We start from the raw sequence: 19,004 nt of genomic DNA, 5'->3' as shown, positions 1-19,004 counted from the left end.
CCGCGGGGTGGTGTCATGGCATAATTATTGATCCGATTCTTTCGGATGTGTATAAAAAATTGTATGGAAGTCTCCAATACCGAATTTATGATCCGATTCAGTGGTTCGACCAATAAACAGTTTTTTATCCGTCTCGGTGAACATACCCCTTTGGCAATACAGGCAAAATTTGGAATGGGGCGCGGGGTGGCTTCAGGGCATAGTTATTGATCTGATTCGGTCGTATGTTTATAAAATATTGTATGGAAGTCTCCAAGACCAAATTTTTTATCCGATTCAGTGGTTCGACCAATAATCAGTTTTTTTCTCTGGGTCATTGAAAATTTTCGAACGGGCCACGGGGTGGCGTCATGGCATAATTATTAATCCGATTCTTTCGTGTGTGTATAAAATATTGTATGGAAGTCTCCAAGACCGAATTTCTTATCCGATTCAGTGGTTCGACCACTAATCAGTTTTTTCTTCGGCTCGGTGAACATACCCCTTTGGCAATACTAGCAAAATTTTGAACGGGCCGCGGGGTGGCGTCAGGGAATAATTATTGGTCCGATTATTTTGGTATGTGTATAAAATATTGTATAGAAGTCTCCAAGACCGAATTTCTGATCCGATTTAGTGGTTCGACCAATACTCAGTTTTTTTTCCGGCTTGGTGAACATACCCATTTGGCAATACTGGCAAAATTTCAAACGAGCCGCGGGGTGGCGTCATGGCATAATTATTGATTTGATTCTTTCGGATGTGTATAAAATAATATATGGAAGTCTCCAAGACCGATTTCTGATCCAATTCAGCGGTTCGACCCATACTCTCTTTTTTCACCGGCTCGGTGAACATACCCATTTGGCAATACATACAAAATTTCGAATGGGCCACGGGGTGGCATCAGGCATAATTGTTGATCCGATTCTTTCGTATGTGTATAAAATAATATAGGGAAGTCTCCAAGACCGAATTTATGATCCGATTCAGTGGTTCGACCCATACTCTGTTTTTTCTCCAGCTTGGTGAACATACTCATTTGGCAATACAGGAAAAATTTCGAACGGGCCACGGGGTGGCGTCAAGGCATAATTATTGATCCGATTCTTTCGCATGTGTATAAAATATTGTATGAAAGTCTCCAAGACCGAATTTCTGATCCGATTCAGTGGTTCAACCAATAATCAGTTTTTTCTCTGGCTCGGTGAACATACCCGTTTGGCAATACTGGCAAAATTTTGAAAGAGCCGCGGGGTGGTGTCATGGCATAATTATTGATCCGATTCTTTCGGATGTCTATAAAATATTGTATGGAAGTCTCCAAGACCGAATTTCTGATCCGATTCAGTGGTTCGACCACTAATCAGTTTTTTCTCCTGCTCAGTGAACATACCCATTTGGCAGTACAGACAAAATTTCGAACGGGCCACGGGGAGGCGTCAGAGCATAATTATTGATCCGATTCGTTCGTATGTTTATAAAATATTGCATGGAAGTCTCCAAGACCGAATTTCTGATCCGATTTAGTGGTTCGACCCATACTCAGTTTTTTCTCCGCGTCGGTGAACATACCCCTTTGGCAATACTGTTAAAATTTCGAACGGGCCCCGGGGTGGCGTCAGGGCATAATTATTGATCCGATTTTTTCGTATATGTATAAAATATTGTATGGAAGTCTCCAAGACCAAATTTCTAATTCGATTCAGCGGTTCGACCCATACTCAGTTTTTTCTCCGGCTTGGTGAACGTACCCCTTTGGCAATACAGGAAAAATTTCGAAGGGGCCGCGGGGCGGCGTCAGTGAATAATTATTGGTCTGATTCTATCGTATTTTTATAAAATATTGTATGGAAGTCATCAAGACCGAATTTGTGATCCGATTCTGTGGTTCGACCCATACTCAGTGTTTTCTCCGGCTCGGTGAACACACGCCTCTTTGACAATATTGGCAAATTTTCGAATGGGCCCACGGGTGGCGTCAGGGCATAATTATTGATCCGATTCTTTCTTATATGTATTAAATATTGTATGGAAGTCTCCAAGACAAAATTTCTGATCCGATTCAGTGGTTCGACCCATACTCAGTTTTTTCTGCGAGTCGGAGAACATACCCCTTTGGCAATACTGGCAAATTTTCGAACGGGCCCCGGGGTGGCGTCAGGGCATAATTATTGATCCGATTCGTTCGTATTTTTTTAAAATATTGTATGGAAGTCTCCAAGACCCGAATTTCTGATCTGATTCAGTGGTTCGACCAATAATCAGTTTTTTCTCGGGCTAGGTGAACATATGCCTTTGGCAATACTGGTATAATTTCGAACGGGCCTCGGGGTGGCGTCAGGGCATAATTATTGATCCGATTCTTTCGTATGTGTATAAAATATTGTATGGAAGTCTCCATGACTGAATATCTTATCCTATTATGTGGTTCAACCCATACTCAGTTTTTTCTCCGGCTCGGTGAACATACCCCTTTGTCAATACTGGCAAAATTTCGAACGGGCCCAGGGGTGGCGTCAGGGAATAATTATTGATCCGATTATTTGGTATGTGTATAAAATATTGTATGGAAGTGTCCAAGACCGAATTTCTGATCCGATTCAGTGGTTCGACCCATACTCAGTTTTTTCTTCGGCTCAGTGAACATACCCCTTTGGCAATACTGGCAAAATTTCGAACGAGCCCTGGGATGGCGTTAGGGCATACTTATTGGTATAATTCTATCGTATGTTTATAAAATATTGTATCGAAGTCTTCATGACTGAATTTCTGATCCGATTCAGTGGTTCAACCCATACTCAGTTTTTTCAATAGCTCGGTGAACATACCCCTTTGGCAATACAGTCAAAATTTCGAACGGGCCCAGGGGTTGCATCATGGCATAATTATTGATCCGATTCGTTCGTATATTTATAAAATATTGTATTGAAATCTCCAAGACCGAATTTCTGATCCGATTCAGTGGTTCGACCAATAATTAGTTTTTTCTCCGGCTCGGTGAACATACCCCTTTGGCAATACCGGAAAAATTTCGAACGGGCCACGGGGTGGCGTCATGGCATAATTATTGATCTGATTCTTTTGTGTGTGTGCATAAAATATTGTATGGAAGTCTCGAAGACCGAATTTCTGATCCGATTCAGTGGTTCGAACACCAATCAGTTTTTTCTCCGGCTCGGTGAACATACTCCTTTAGCAATACAGGAAAAATTTCGACGGGCCCCGAGGTGGCGTCAGGGAATAATTATTCGTCCGATTATTTGGTATGTGTATAAAATATTGTATGGAAGTCTCCAAGACCGAATTCTGATCCGATTCAGCGGTTCGACCCATATTTCGTTTTTTCTCCGGCTCGGTGAACATACCCCTTTGGCAATATTGGCAAAATTTCGAATGGGCTTAGTTTAACTAGTTCATTCGTATGACTTGTAACATCCCGAAATTTCCAAAATAATATTAATTGTATTATTATTTAACAATAGAGGGAAAGTTTACTCGGGTTATCGGGAAATAAATAAATAGAGTAGGAGTTGGTATGGGTCAGGCTAGTGTTGGTTAATGGATATGGGTTATGGACTTGGGTTATGAAAGAAGGAAGGAGAGTCCATGGACTTGAGCCCATGATCCCTAAATATAAATACCATTAAATCACCAATTATCTTTCATTTTCTCATACTCCATACACCACCCAAAACACACACTTAGTTCTCTCTCATTCCACTCTTACTCTCTCTCTAAGCCGAAACCAAAAAGAAGAAGAACGAGAACCGAGTTCCGACCTGAGGTAATGATAGTATGTTATTGTAGAGATACAAACTCGTTAGATTTAGTCACGAAACGACGAGCTGACACCATTAAACCGTTTAAATCACAAGATCCGGGTGGAATCGGGTATAAACCGGACCTAAGATGAGTTTAGGGATCACCCTAGCTCAAATCTGGATCAAACGGGACGAAAAACGATGAAAACGATGGAAGAACGAGTGAGATCTCGTTTTTCCGGTGAAAACGCTGTTTTCCGGCGATGACAGCGCCGGAAAAGATAATGGTGTCAGGGAATGTTCCCTGACCTAACCCTAGTTCGCTAAGGAAACTTAGAGAACCAGAGGGTGATTCTTTAGCTAGTTCGCTAAGGAAACTTAGAGAACTAGAGGGTGATTCGTTAGCTAGTTCGCTAAGGAAACTTAGAGAACTAGAGGGTGATTCGTTAGCTAGTTCGCTAAGGAAACTTAGAGAACTAGAGGGTGATTCGTTAGCTAGTTCGCTAAGGAAACTTAGAGAACTAGAGGGTGATTCTTTAGCTGGTTCGCTAAGGAAACTTAGAGAACTAGAGGGTGATTCGTTAGCTAGTTCGTTAAGGAAACTTAGAGAATCATAGGGTGATTCTTTAGCTAGTTCGCTAAGGAAACTTAGAGAAATAGAGGGTGCTTCTCTAGCTGATTCGCATAAGGAAGCCTAATGAACTAGGCTTGATTCTTTATCCGATTCGTTAAGGAAAAGGGTAACGAATTACCCTTAATTCTTTAAGACCATTCGTTAACAAAGATAACGAATTAGAAGGTCTAATTTGCTAAGACCAAAGTAACGAACTAGAAGTTTAGAATAATGACATAATGGTCCTTGTACTTAGAAAGGATTGATATAATTACATAGTAGCCCTTGGACTTTGATAATTTATGAAAGATGCCCTTAAAGGATTAACGAGTAACGATTAACTAACCGGGTAATGATTCAATGAAGTAAAATCGGCTTAGACACGTAAGACTAATTAAGTAGTAATGAGAATGGCTAGAGTAGTATTTGATATTCAATTATTAAACAGTTAGACGCACACAGCTCGAGAAGGAATAACCAGTAGCAGAAGAAGTAACCAAGTTCAGGTGAGTTTCTAGCCCCACTTCCTTGTTATGTTTTTGGGGCTGTGTGCATACTCGATGTGAAGTGTGAATACACTTACCTTAAGTGGTAAGTGTATGCTATAGATGTTATATGAGGTAGCTATTATATAATGTTTGTCGGTACGTGAACGATCTTCGGATATTGCACGTATCGCCAAGGATAGTGAGTGCCAAGTGGTTTTTAGTGTGTATGAATGCTATGATGTGACTTGCTTATTATGTAAATGATATGAAGCGTGTTGTAGACAAGTAGAGGTAGAGTGTGTTAGAAGTGGCAAGAGTCTAGTAAGAGTGTTAGTGGCATGACGATAGTACGTGGTTGGGTAAGCCTATACGTGACTACGTCATTAAAGTGGCAAAGTGGCAAAGTGGCATAACGTTATACGTTATTAAAGTGGCAAAGTGGCAAAGTGGTAGGTGTAAATAAGAGGCTAAGTGGTAAGGTGAGCAGGTTAGATAGTGGACTACGTGTCTTCGGATACGTATATGATGCATGTAGTGTTTGTATGATAAGTTGCTTGATTAACTAGAACTCACTCAGCGTAGCTAACTTTTAGTATGCACGCAGGTGATCAGACCAAAGAACTAGCATGAGGATGGCACATGGCATGGATTGAAAGGCTGGCATCCGAAGATGGAAGAAAAGATGTTTTAAATATAATGTTTTGTGTTATGGTATCAAAGAAAAGATTTAATGTTTTGTAATGAATTATTTAAGTTGACGTTTCCGCGAAAGTTTTAATTAACTCTGATTGTAAGAACTGTTTATATGAGTAAATCCGGCGCTAAAGTAGGGCTACCGGGTACGGGGCCTTATATGACTGGTTATATATTTTTTGATTATGAGTTTATCTCAACTAGTCGCTCAGAGTAGTTTGTTTGTTGGTGTGGGTTATGGATTGTTGAGCTGGAGGGCGCGGTTTCAAGCCTTTCCAGACCCGTTTTTTTATATTATTTTTGGTTAATACCTTTAAAATGGTTATTTTGATGTATTAAGTCATGTAAATTATATTATAAATTTAGTAATTAATTCATATTTTTGTTAAAAACCGACATATTAATGGATCACCTTCCCGAACCATATATATGTGTGTGTGTGTGTGTGTGCATATTTATAAATATGTGCATATATATTAGATTATTAAAATTTATAAAGGTTTTATTATTTCAAAAGAGTTTTGAATCTAAGATATACATCTAATATAATCTTGTTGTGTAACGTATTAAAAGTATAGTTTAAGTATTTTATAAAATATTGTATTTTATATAAATATTATTAATTATTAACTATTATTTATTATTAGTAATATATAAATACATTAAACGTATTTGTAGTCATGAACATTTAAAAAAAACTTTTTTATATAAACTATAAAGTTTTACAAATATATATATTTAAGTATTTTAAGTATTTTATATAATTAAATCACATTATATAACTTTGAGAATAAAATTAATAATAAATCTATTAATAAATAGCCTTTGCAAGATTTACACTCGATCATCGAATTCCGAACCTCAATTTAGTTTTGGACTCTTATTCAATTCGTATTTACTCCACAACTATTGTTACTTAGGATTTCTCGTCGATAACTTCCGAAGTGTGTGACTCTTGTTTACTATCGTTCTTACCGCATTCGTTTATCTCTTGCTTAATTGCTAAGGTGAGTACCACATTCCCCTATTTTACTTGTTTTTCCACGTTTTGGGGACATATGCGTAAATTATATTTCTTATATATACTTATACTCAAAACTGCAACTATTTTCTTATGTGTTAACAGCTTATACCTTACTTGTTTATGTGCTTACTTGCTTTATATGTTTTTTGCATTCAGAGAGGTCTAGCATAATCTCATAATAGTATGATCATACGTCAGTCGTTAGCCTTTGTGCTTCTCGACAACTCAGTTATACTTGCTCATTTGGTTAATTTGTTATTCGCATATAACTTGTTGCAATTACTTATTTTTATATATACTATATGTACATTTAAACTGGTGTGTTACTCACTCAACATGTGTTGTTTACAAATTTCTATTTTATACGCATATGCAGGTTATCGTAGAAATTTAATGCAGGTTGGAGAATACTTACTGAAGAATTTAAGTTAGAGAATATTTAATCAAAATCGTTTGTGATATAAGTTGCAGTGTTGTATGATTATGAATTATGTGTTTGTTTGTATTTGATTTATTTGAAGAGTCTGTTAGTTATGACATTATTATAAACATGCAATTAAAAGATAAAACTTTTAGGGACACTTATATTAATGAATCATCAATCAATGTTGATCTAGCTTTAGTTGATGAATCAGTTTCTCAAGCTTAATCACAGAAGAACCATTAGGAACACTACTTGCATCATTAGCCTTGTTCTTCAAATCCATAGCATTCTTCCTCATCGCCATCCCCTTTTCTCCTGCCATCAACTCGATAACGAGCCTCTCCACTTCATCCCGTTTAACATCGCTATCGATCTCCATCGCAACTCCCCATTTCGTGCAACATAGCCAACAATTCGGGAACTGGTCCGAGAAAAATGGCCAACAAATCATCGGCACTCCACTTGAAATACTCTCAATTGTCGAGTTCCATCCACTATGTGTCAAAAACCCTCCTACTGACGGATGGTTTATAACTTGTTTCTGTGGGCACCATCCCGCCAACATTCCTCGACCACTCGTCTCTTGAAAAAACTCTAGTGGAACCCCGTCTGACTCACCCCCCACAAGACCCGACCGCATTATCCACAAAAACGAATGTTTGCTATTCGCGAGGCCCCAGCAAAACTCGACCATTTGTTGAGGTGTCATGACAGTGATGCTACCGAAATTTACATACACAACCGAGGATGGTGCTTGTGTGTCTAGCCATTTTAAACATTCGGGCTCGTCTTTCCAGAGGTTCGACCCGATGCATGCCAGGGTTTTATCAACTATGTTTTTTTCTAGTAAATGTAACGGACCAATTCCATAACATGGTGGAAATACCGAAGCTAGCGAGTCCAAAACGTCGTGTTCTAGATCATCGAACGTGTTGAAAATAATACCCGAAGCCGTTTTCGCTTTCTTGATTTGTGTATTTGTGAATTCAACCATGAATTCATCTCCAGGGTTGATGTATCTAATGAAGGGTGGGATATATTTAAGAGGTATGCCATTCATGCCTGGTATAGAATCTACTATTGTGTCCAAATAGCCATTTACTAGATAACTTGGATCTGTAATAATAAATAGAACAAATTTATTACAAAAGTTGTTACTTCAAATGAAACATTGCATATATATTTTAACCGAGGATGAAATATTTTTATTTTTATGTTAAATAAACCATAGTCATGAGATTAACATTCTATACAAGTAAGTTTGTCACATTAATATATATTCTAGTAAAAACATCCCTTTACGATTTGTAAATGTCTCTTATGACAATTAGCACATCTCTAAAATAGACAAGTTAGACCATTGAAAAGTCTAAAATAGGCATCAAAATTCATGATTTCAAAACCATATATATTCAACGAGAAAGATACAAATATCTCTTTTAGCCTCCACTAGACACTAGTTAAGCCTAACATTTGAATCTTATGAATAATGGTTTTGCACCATTATATAGCAACATGTGTCATACATAAGCTACAGAGGAGTCTAAACCTAATGATAAGGCCAAGACGCTACTTTGAAGCCCACCCAAGTAGACGCCATAACTAACTAGAGGTGTTAGGTGTACAGAAAAACCGGTTCGGAACCGGTTAACTAGAAACCAAACCGAATCAGTTAAAAGCAAACCCAAACCGGTTTTTAAATCATTTTCTTGTCTTAAACCGGTTAAAACCGGTCAACCCAGTTTAAATCCGACCCGAATCAGGTCCGGATCAGTTTGGCTACTTCTATTCTTAAACCGGTTTCAACGGTTTGACCCAAACCGGTTTAGAATATGTAAAAACCAAACATTTTTGTTTGTAAAAATAACCATTTTTGTACACCTCCATAGCTGACCATACGTTGAAATATAGGCTCTTTTGAAGCCGGCCTACAGAGACATTATTGATGCCTACACCTTAGAAAAACAATGCGTATTTCCTTCTTTTTATTTGAGAAAAATTATTGTTTGCGTCCGTGGAGTCACATTGAGTCCTCGAGAAAAAAAAACGAACTGATTGAATCCATGTGGTTTCAAAAGTGACCCCGAATGAGTCCATGTCGTTAAGCTTCCATCCAAAAAAGAGTTGAAGTTACCAATATGCCCTTTCATAAGATTATGTGAGTCCATGTGGTTTGTGGTCATGTTCAGCTTTAGTCCCTAATTATAAATTTCCCTACATTCTATTTTCTAAAAGAAAACTAATCGAACTGGACTTTTTTTTAACAAACCTAATTGAATCGCAAGACATTTTCAACAAAAACTTATCGAACCGAATTATTTTTTAACAAAACTAATCGAACGAACTACTTTTTTTTAACAAAAACTAATCGAACCGAAAAACTTTTTTAACAGATACTAATCGAACCGAACTACTTTTTTTTAACCAGACTAATCGAACTGAACTATTTTTATAACTAAACTAATCAAGCTAAACTACCTTTTTTTTAACAAAACTAATAGAAACGAACTACTCTTTTAAACAAAACTAATCAAACCAAACTCCACTTTTTAACAAAACTAATCGAACCAAACTCCATTTTTAACAAAACCAACCGAACCGAACTACTTAAAAAATCTAGTTGAACAAAAATTAGTTTGGTTCTACTCGTTTTTAAAAAAAGTAGTTCGGTTCAATTAGTTTGGTTAAAAAAAAGAAGTTCGGTTCGATTAGTTTTTGTTTGTTAAAAAGGTAGTTCGATTCGATTAGTTATTGTTAAAAATATAGTTCGGTTCAATTAGTTTTGATAAAAAATAGTTCAGATAGATTAGTTTATGTTAAAAAAGTCGTTCGGTTTGATTAGTTTTGTTAAAAAAAATAGTCCAGTTTGATTAGTTTTCTTTTTTAAAATAGTGTGGAGGGAAATTTATAATGAGGGACTAAAACTGAGCACGACCACAAACCACATGGACTCATATGAATCTTATGAAAGGGCATATTGGTAATTTCAACTCTTTTTTGGATGGAAACTTAACGGCATGGATTCATTCGGGTCACTTTTGGAACCACAAGGACCCAATCAATTCATTTTTTTTCTTGGGGACTCAATGTGACTCTGACCATAAACTACAGGGACACAAACAGTAATTTTCTCTTTTTATTTTATCTTTTTTTAGTTTTGTTTTTTTAGATTTTTCCTTTTTTCTAAACCACACATCCACTTCTTATATTATATATTTTCTATCCTTCTCACGTGTTTTTATAGTTATATTGGTTGCGTAGTCAAAATTTGCTTGTCTTTCCATCAAAATAATATAATACAAACCATACTATGGCTTTTCCCAATACCTATCAACCACAACTAATAACATCATAGAAAAACCTAAAAAAAAAAAGAAAAAGGTTCAACTTACCTTTAAGTGGCATCAACCCCTTCTCAAGTAGACTTGGAAATTGTTCACTACATAACAAAGCACCAACACCACCAGTAGAAAACATAAACTCAGGAATACCAAATTCTTTAGCAGCATCAAGTGTAAACCCCATAAGCAAATCAGACACTATACATGTCACCGGTGCAAACGTCTCACTCAACTTAACAACAAGCCTTTTAAATGGCTCTAAACAATTTTCTTGTGTGGACCTACATATGTCATACACATTTTGTGTCACCTCGGTGTTCTCGGGCGGTGTAAGGCCATCAGGAATCGCTTCGAACCGAAAAGTGGGGATCGAGTTAAGGGATTCGAAGCCTTGCGATTTTAGGAGACGACGGTGAGTGAATTCGGTGTTGACAAAGGTTATGAGGAAGCCTTTGGAGTGGAGGAGTTTGGCTAGTTTTAACATTGGGTTGAGGTGGCCTTGTGCTGGAGCTGGGATGAATATGGCATGTGGCTTGTTTTGTTGGTTAGAAGCCATAGAGATTAATTTACACAATGTCACAAACACACACACATTTGTTTGTTTTATAGGGATGAGGATAGGATATATACAAGAAGACAAAGTTGTTCACATAAATCAATATTGACTAAAGGGCGTAGAAAATTGACAATAAGAACATACGCTATGGGCGTTATTGGGGGCTTCCATAGGACTTCGAAGCCCTGCACACTGCAGAGGGGCGAATTGGGAGGTGGTGGTGGGGGGGAGGGGCTCAAGGGGGCCCGGCTTCACAACGATGGGCGCCTAAGGAAGTGGTGGGGCATGTCTCCCTCTCATGCATACACATATATATATATATGTATATATATATATATATGTTGAGGCGTCCAAGGGACTTTAAACCACATCGGGACGTTATGGAGAAGAGTATCGAAGCCCCCCCCCCCCCCCCCGTGCTCACGTGGCGATGACGTGACAGTGTGGAGGGGCTTCGATGCCCCACACCCTAGAGAACAGCCTAAGGATTATATAAAAACTAAATTCGTATGGGCATGGAACTAACCTTAAGTGGTAATGTGATATAATGTCAAATTATTTTACACCTCATATTTCATGATAACAAGGTTGCACATCATCTTTTATTCTGTTTTCTGAGTAAAAGTTAACATGTGATCTTGTGGTTGTGACTATATAACTACGAGACCATGTGTTGTGGGCTAGTTACTATGTGCTAGTTAAAACGTCAAGTCACCTGGCTCGGTGTTAAAGAATTGACGTGACCCTCCCTTGACGCCCCTAGTTAGCCCACAACGATAGTCTGAGAGTGAAATACCTATATATGTATACAATCAGGAAAGTGAATACCTTTGTAATTTTTTAAAAAGAAAATTTTTTTAAGAAAACTCTTTTTTTTTTATGATTTATTGTGAAATACAAATACAAACATGACTTCTAAAAAAGTTACTATCTTGCTTTTTTATCGTGCTACTGCTTACTGGTCTTTTTCATGTGCAAGTTGATAAAGTGGGCCTTGCAAATTTCAATTATCCTGTTGAGTGCAAACACTCCATATAAAATAATATTTTATATTTCATCTTTCTAATTTTGATTTTCTCAATTTTTAAAAGTATATTTGAATATGTTTGTTTAAAGGGTTAATCGTGTAGCAATGTAAATATTTTTATATTTAATAGAGATTATAAGCCTTTTGTGTGCTTCTCCTATTTATCTTATGTAAGCCCAAGCTACTAGACCGGGCTTGTTTCTAGGAATCAAAGGAGCGAGCGTTTTTGGCACGTGGCAAGGATTTGTTGGACCAGATTCTGTGCTCGTGTTTAATCTGTGTTGACTTGAAGTAGAAATGTATTTCGTGTATAAAAAGACTAATTTATAACCAGGCTCAAACCAGTTGGACCCAACCCAACCCATCAGTTCACATACTAGTTCGTAGTCTTTTTTTCTGAAATCGGTTTTGGACCCAACCCAATTTGAAAAACATGCCGAGAACTTCTTTTTGAAACCAATTTGAACCCGACCCCAATTGGTTTGATAGGTTTGAACATTTTTCCTCCTAAGCTGGTTTATAACCCGAATTGATTTTCACCAACCGATTTTTTATTTTTGTTGACAACCCCGGTTCGGCTTGTAACTCGAACCGGTTTGGCAGAAAAATGGTTTTGTGCATCTCTAGGCTCTAACTTGAACCATTAAGAAGTCAAAGAAGACTTTTATGCAATAGGCTGGTTCAATATGCTACTTGGGCTGTAACATTTGGCGTCTCGTATCATAAATATTGTCTGCTTTGCCCTATGGATTTGTTTTTGGTTGCCCAGATGGAGACTTCCCAAGATGCCACCTATCATGCTGCTACTATTACCTAAGCGCGTGAACAGTTAAGCTCTCCTCTCGTCCACTCGTGTAAAGCCCAAAACACGTAAGTGATTTAAGAGGCAGGATGATTACTTATAAACCAAGTATCTTTTCTGTGCACGGACGATGTGAGATTCGTCTCGAATGTTACATGGGTCAGGCCCATTAAACGAAAACAAAGATGTGAGTCTGCTAAAGAAGAATGGGCTGATAGCCTGATATAAACTCTTACAAGAAGGCCCAACATTTAACACTAGGCTGATCTTTATTATAACCCATCAAACCTTGTAATAATAACTAACCGCTTATTAACCGGTATACCAGATACCGGTTACAAACCGATATTAACGGTAGGTTAGGGACCGTTTAGGCATTTTCAAACACAAACCGATTAGAACCGGTTTTTTTAATAGGTTAGTAACCGGTTAACCATTTATTAGCGTTAGTAATAATTTTTTACTCTTTTAAATGACTATATGGCTGTTTCGTTTATTAAATATACATACCAGATCATAATTCTTTTCCATTAAAAATATACAATACAATATCATAATTCAATTATATTAAAAAACAAGCCAAAAATCCATATAAGCAAAAACTTAAATAGCATAAATGAACTAGAAAGGGGACAAATATTGTTTAGCTCCCATTCTTCGCTTTCTAAGCCACACGGCTATGATAAAGGCGAGTTCTAACAACTGGGATGCATTGAGCCGAGGGTCACAATGTGTGTGGTAACGTGAACCAAGGTCATCAAAGGTCAAGGCTTGTGAACCACCAATACACTCGGTCACATTTTGACCCGTCATTTCAAGATGAACTCCCCCTGGGTGGCTTTCTTCTTGCTCATGCACATCAAAGTACACTCTCACTTACGCTTGTTATAATATATAACTTGTTTTTAGACTTTACATAGATGAAAAGTTTATACGAGTAATGAAATTAGTAACTTGCCATAACAGGGTATTCAAATACATGGTTTTAGAATACCCGGTTTTATACCCGACCCGAATTCGATACATTTTAGAGGCAATACCCGAACCAGGTATTGCCAATACCCAATTTTCCAATACTCGATCATACCCGAATCCGGTCTATACCCGAAACCAGATATTTAAAAAACCCGATTTGTTCACCTCCACACGGAGTCACATCTTAGTTTTTTTATAATATCTAATGGGCCTGACCCGTATAATAGATTGAGCCCACGCCAAACGTCATAATGGTAGCCCATCTTCATATAACTTCAGTGGCAATCAAGAAGTCAATCTCAATGTGATTTGTGACCACAAGTACAACCATGCAATGTATGGTTCTTAATTCAATTATCTTTTCTATGGCAATAAAATTTTCTCTAGAGCTTTACATTGAAAAAACTATTATTGTAATAAAATTGTTTAGTTTTCATATTATATAAACAAATATAATAGTATACATTCAAAAGTTTAAAACAATAGGTTTTTACAGTAAATATAATATAATATCACAGTTTTTAAAAAAGTTTCTTTATAATAGTTTGATAAACTATATATATTTTAACCATTATCTTATTTTTTTGATAATAACTTATGTCACTTTATCTTATTAAGACTCTTAGCTAAAAAAATGATAAGGATTATCAATATTGTATACATAATTATATATACATAATTTTATATTCATAAGATGAAAAGAAAACACATAAGAAAATGTTAATGGCCGGTTTAATTTGAACGGATGGCTTCATGATTCAGTTATAACCCATCAAACGATTAAAGCTGAACCGTGAACTGGACCATATATATTTGAACGGCTCGGTTGGCTTTGACGGTTTCTAAAGCACTAACAATAAGCTTACAAACTCATCAATGCCTCTTGAGAAAATTCAAATGTTATATTCTCATGTCCTTAATAATAACAACAAAATGTATAGATTAAATATAGTTGGACTTGGACCAAACATATAACCGTTCACATTTATGAGGGAGAAAGGCCGAAGCCACTATCTTTCATTAGCCATCATTCATATTCATATGTAGATAATGACTCCTCACCACACGACATGTCGTTTTGTCAATTTTACATGATTTTTTCCGAACACGTCTTTGATATTGAAGAGGTATGTACCCGCCTCAACACCGAGCAAGGCGGGTCAACCCACAAGATATAGACAAGAAGCTTGAAATCAAGACATTATGAAGGCACAAAGCCAAAACCTACGCGCATGGCGCATATCACATATGCTCACGCATATCACATATGTTCATGCATCACATGCTCAGGCAGCATATGCCCAGGCACCACACATGCTCAGGCATCATATGCCCAGGCACACATATGCTCGCGCATCACATATGCTCACGCATATCACATATGCGCGTGGCGCATCAGCGCGCGGCGCATATCACATCTGCGCATGAAACATCTGCGCGTGAGAATAAAGAGAAGACCTCGCGCATCCTCAGGATTGGCGCATATCACACATGCACATAATCAACCTCGTCCTTATCCAAATCAGGATTAGGGCAACCTTGATTGTACACGTCAGACAACCTTCCAGAAGGTATCTTTTTAAGGAATAAGAATATGCTGATGTTGACAGCTGCCAAATGAAAGGTGGACAACTCAGCATAAACCATGTGCTACCACGTGATTACAACCAATGAAAAAGCACCAGGTGTCCCCAAGGACATGTGGCGCCAAGCAATTGGAGGAGGCCAACAAAACCCTAATTGGGTCTGAGCCCAATCAGTGGAAACCCTAGCACTATAAATACAGCATCAACTCCACAAGGAAGCATAATCAGATATCACCTGACAACATACAATCACAGAGTATTCAGCTATTAAGCAATACACTCCAAATTCCTTACTCTCACATATTATTATCTTCTCCCACAAATACTTATTCTCACACCGGAGGGTTACCCCAAAGAGGACCCCTCTGTCCCTTTCTGAGGGGTAAGTTGACGGTGCTGTTCATTTTGTAGGTGGAAGAACCCAGATCCAAGAGAAACCATCGGTGAAATTGCATAATCACACCCGAGGAAAGTAGATCGTCTACCAGTGAGTCGATCCACGCTTCTTCATTGGCGCCATCCACTGTTACAACGGCAATCAGATCTCATCAGATCTATATATAAAAAAAAAATCACCATGGTTTCTGGCGTTCATAACGTTGATCAAGTTCTGGAGGATATTGAACGTGAGGATGTTAATGAGGGACAGCAGTTTCTGAGGGGGCCGCGTGATTCTACGCGCACCACCAGTAACCGTCCCTTCATCACAACTCCTCACGGCCAGACTGAAACTCCTCCAGACGATCTCACGTTACAAAATCTTGCCGGCGCGAAACAAAAGGGACCAATGGGTCCAGAAGATGAAACAAATGATCCTAAAGAATGGCTCATAAACGAGCAGCGGCGTCTAATGGACAAGTACAATGAGATGGTCAAATAGAAAAAGCTAGCCGACTTAACACAAAGGCAAGCGTTTGATAAGCAAACTGTTCATGGAACAAAAAGGCCGCGCGCGCCGGAAGAAGGACATTCTGTTCACACTGCACACACTGAGTTCAGTGATGAAGAAGTGCACAGCATGAGGAAGACGCGAGATACTCATGCAGGAGGCTCACAGCTCCGCGCGCCTGTGAACATGGCGCCTGGAGCCAGAGCCGATCTGGATCTGCACATACCGTACAGCCCACCAGTTAGAGGGCAAGTGGACGTAACCACACCGTACAGACCAGCCATCTTGGTGAAACATTCAAAGTTCACTGAGCGCATCGCGAAGGCCCCCATCCAGCATAAGACCAAGATGCCAAGTGGTTTGGGTAAATATGACGGCACAACAGATCTAGACGATTTCTTACAAGGGTTTTACAACACTGGAAACCTAGAAAGCTGGACGATGCCAACATGGTGTCACATGTTTGCTCGCTGCCTCACGGGCGCGGCGCGTGTATGGTTTGAAAGCTTGCCTACTGGGCAAATCGATGGGTTTGAGGAAATATTGGAAAAGTTCCAAGCCCACTTCGTACAGCAGCGCAGACACACGCGCGACCCTGATGACATCATGCACTGCGTGCGCAGGAATGATGAAACGATTGAAGACTACATCACTCGTTTCAATCAGGAGTCTCTGGCAATCGGAGGTATCACTGAGCAACTATTGCGCGTGGCCTTTATACAAGGCGCGCGCAGTGATCAACTCCGCCGAGCTCTCGTAAGCAGAGATGGCATGCCCACCACGTGGGCCAAGTTAATGGAAGCATCGCGAGTTTTCGCGAGAAATGAAAAACAAATTGCCCAAGATAGGGCAAGAGAAAGAGCGCATCAAGCTGAGTCACCGCGCAGCAAAGAAAAGAGGGGCAAACAGAACTCTGTATGGTCCAGGTTGCAACCAACCAGTTTTTCTTCCGCAGAAAAGCAGGCGCAACCAAGCTCACCCCAGCCCCAAAAAGAAGTTCGTAATCGCGGGGAGGGTGACAAGAAGGAAGGCGGCAGAGATCCTAGCAGACCTCTGCCAAGAATATGGACTCCCCTCACTAAAACGCCTTCACAGGTGTTAAGCACTGAGAATGTCCAGTTCAAAAGCCCCAAGCCACTACACTACAAGGGACCATCAGACAGTGGCAAGTACTGTGAATTTCACAAGTCCACAGGGCACAACACTGATGCATGCCACCACTTGAAAGATGCAATTGAAAAGGACGTGAAATCAGGCAAGCTGGCTCACCTGGTGAAAAACTCAACACCAGAAAATGAACAATCAGGAGCCTCAGCCAGCAAAAAGTACAAAAGAATCTGTGTAGCCGAGGGAGGAAGGCAAGGGCAAACATCAAGAAAGAGAAGCGCGCAAATCCAAGGAGATTGGCAAGAGCAACAAGTCATCTTCCCAAGAATCAGGGGAGGCCCTTCCATCAGCAGTCCTCTTATCATCACTACACACATTGCTCATTACGAAGTGTCAAAAGTCCTGGTGGACACTGGCAGCGAATCGGACATCATGTATGAGCAATGTTTCAGAAAACTGGATCCGGCAGACCAAGCAAGGCTTGAAATTGTGAATGCACCAATCTCTGGTGTTTCAAATGAAATCATTCATCCCCTAGGTCAAATACATTTTGAGCTAACTATGGGGGATGAGAAACACAAGCGAGCCGAAGTTGTCAACTTCTTGGTCTTGCCCACCACCTCTTGCCACAATATGATCTTGGGTAGGGGAACGATTGCCCAACTCAACGCCATACCGTCGCCAGCGCACGGCGCGTTGGGGTTCCCAACACCAACAGGTGTAACTTTTGTATACAGAGATCATTTGTGCGCAGTGACAAGTGCTCCGCGGGAGGGGAGAATGAAACATCCAATTGCAGACAACGCGCCAGAGGAATGGATTCTCAACCCAAAATTCCCGGAGCAGAAGATCACAATTGGCGCAACGATATCAGACGACACGAGGTTGAGAATGAAAAGATTGCTCACAGCATATATGTCGGTCTTCGCGTGGCAACACTCTGATATGACTGGGGTTCCGCGAGACATGGCGCAGCATTCTCTCAACACCTTCAAGTCTGTAGAGCCAATTGCTCAAAAGAAGAGAGTCATGGGGGATGAGAAAGCGAGGGCCATGAATGAGCAGGTTGAGGATTTACTGCGCGCAAACATCATCCGCCCGATACGATACCAGACGTGGGTAGCCAATCCTGTGATGGTAAAGAAAAGTAACGGGTCGTGGAGGATGTGCATTGACTTCAAAGACCTCAACAAAGCATGCACATAAGATTGTTACCCTCTCCCAAACATCGACGCAAAGGTGGACTCCGTGGCGCCATTCAAGCTAAAATGTTTCCTGGATGCCTACAAAGGCTATCACCAGATTCAAATGGCACCACAAGATGAGGACAAGACCGCATTTAGAACCGACAAGGGTGTTTTTTGCTACACAAAAATGCCCTTTGGTTTGAAGAATGCGGGCGCCACCTACCAAAGACTTATGGATGCCGTTTTCAGCGAGCAAATCGGAAGAAACCTAGAATTCTATGTGGATGATTTGGTGATCAAGAGCAGGGAGGAAAAGCAAATGCTCAAAGACATCTAAGAAACCCTTGGGCGCCTAAAGGAAGTTAACATGAAGCTCAATCCGAGCAAATGTACTTTCGGCGTACTAGAGGGAAAATTTCTAGGTGTAATGGTCACCAAGGATGGTTTCAAGGTGAACCCTGAGAAGGTGGAGGCCATCCTTGACATGCCCTCGCCATCCACCATGAAAGAGGTCCAGAAGCTGAATGGTAGATTGGTTTCAATCAACAG

The 19,004-nt window shown here is 39.5% G+C and overlaps 1 protein-coding gene across 1 annotated transcript; it reads right to left on the bottom strand.

Moving 5' to 3' along the window:
• Nucleotides 1-7,138: 7,138 nt before the first annotated feature.
• LOC143592929 (7-deoxyloganetin glucosyltransferase-like) lies at nt 7,139-10,960 on the bottom strand. The gene is made up of 2 exons (XM_077072707.1): nt 10,378-10,960; nt 7,139-8,101 (listed from the first exon to the last, which is right to left on the bottom strand). The coding sequence occupies exons 1-2, from the start codon at nt 10,880-10,882 to the stop codon at nt 7,164-7,166; spliced, it is 1,443 nt and encodes a 480-aa protein (XP_076928822.1). The 5' UTR covers nt 10,883-10,960; the 3' UTR covers nt 7,139-7,163.
• Between the last annotated feature and the right edge of the window lie 8,044 nt (nt 10,961-19,004).

Source organism: Bidens hawaiensis, unplaced genomic scaffold, assembly GCF_021521415.1.
Source record: "Bidens hawaiensis isolate Kalapana, Puna unplaced genomic scaffold, B.hawaiensis_p1.1 tig00041444_1, whole genome shotgun sequence".
Taxonomy (NCBI): domain Eukaryota; kingdom Viridiplantae; phylum Streptophyta; class Magnoliopsida; order Asterales; family Asteraceae; genus Bidens; species Bidens hawaiensis.
This window is presented reverse-complemented; position numbering and strand designations above follow the sequence as displayed.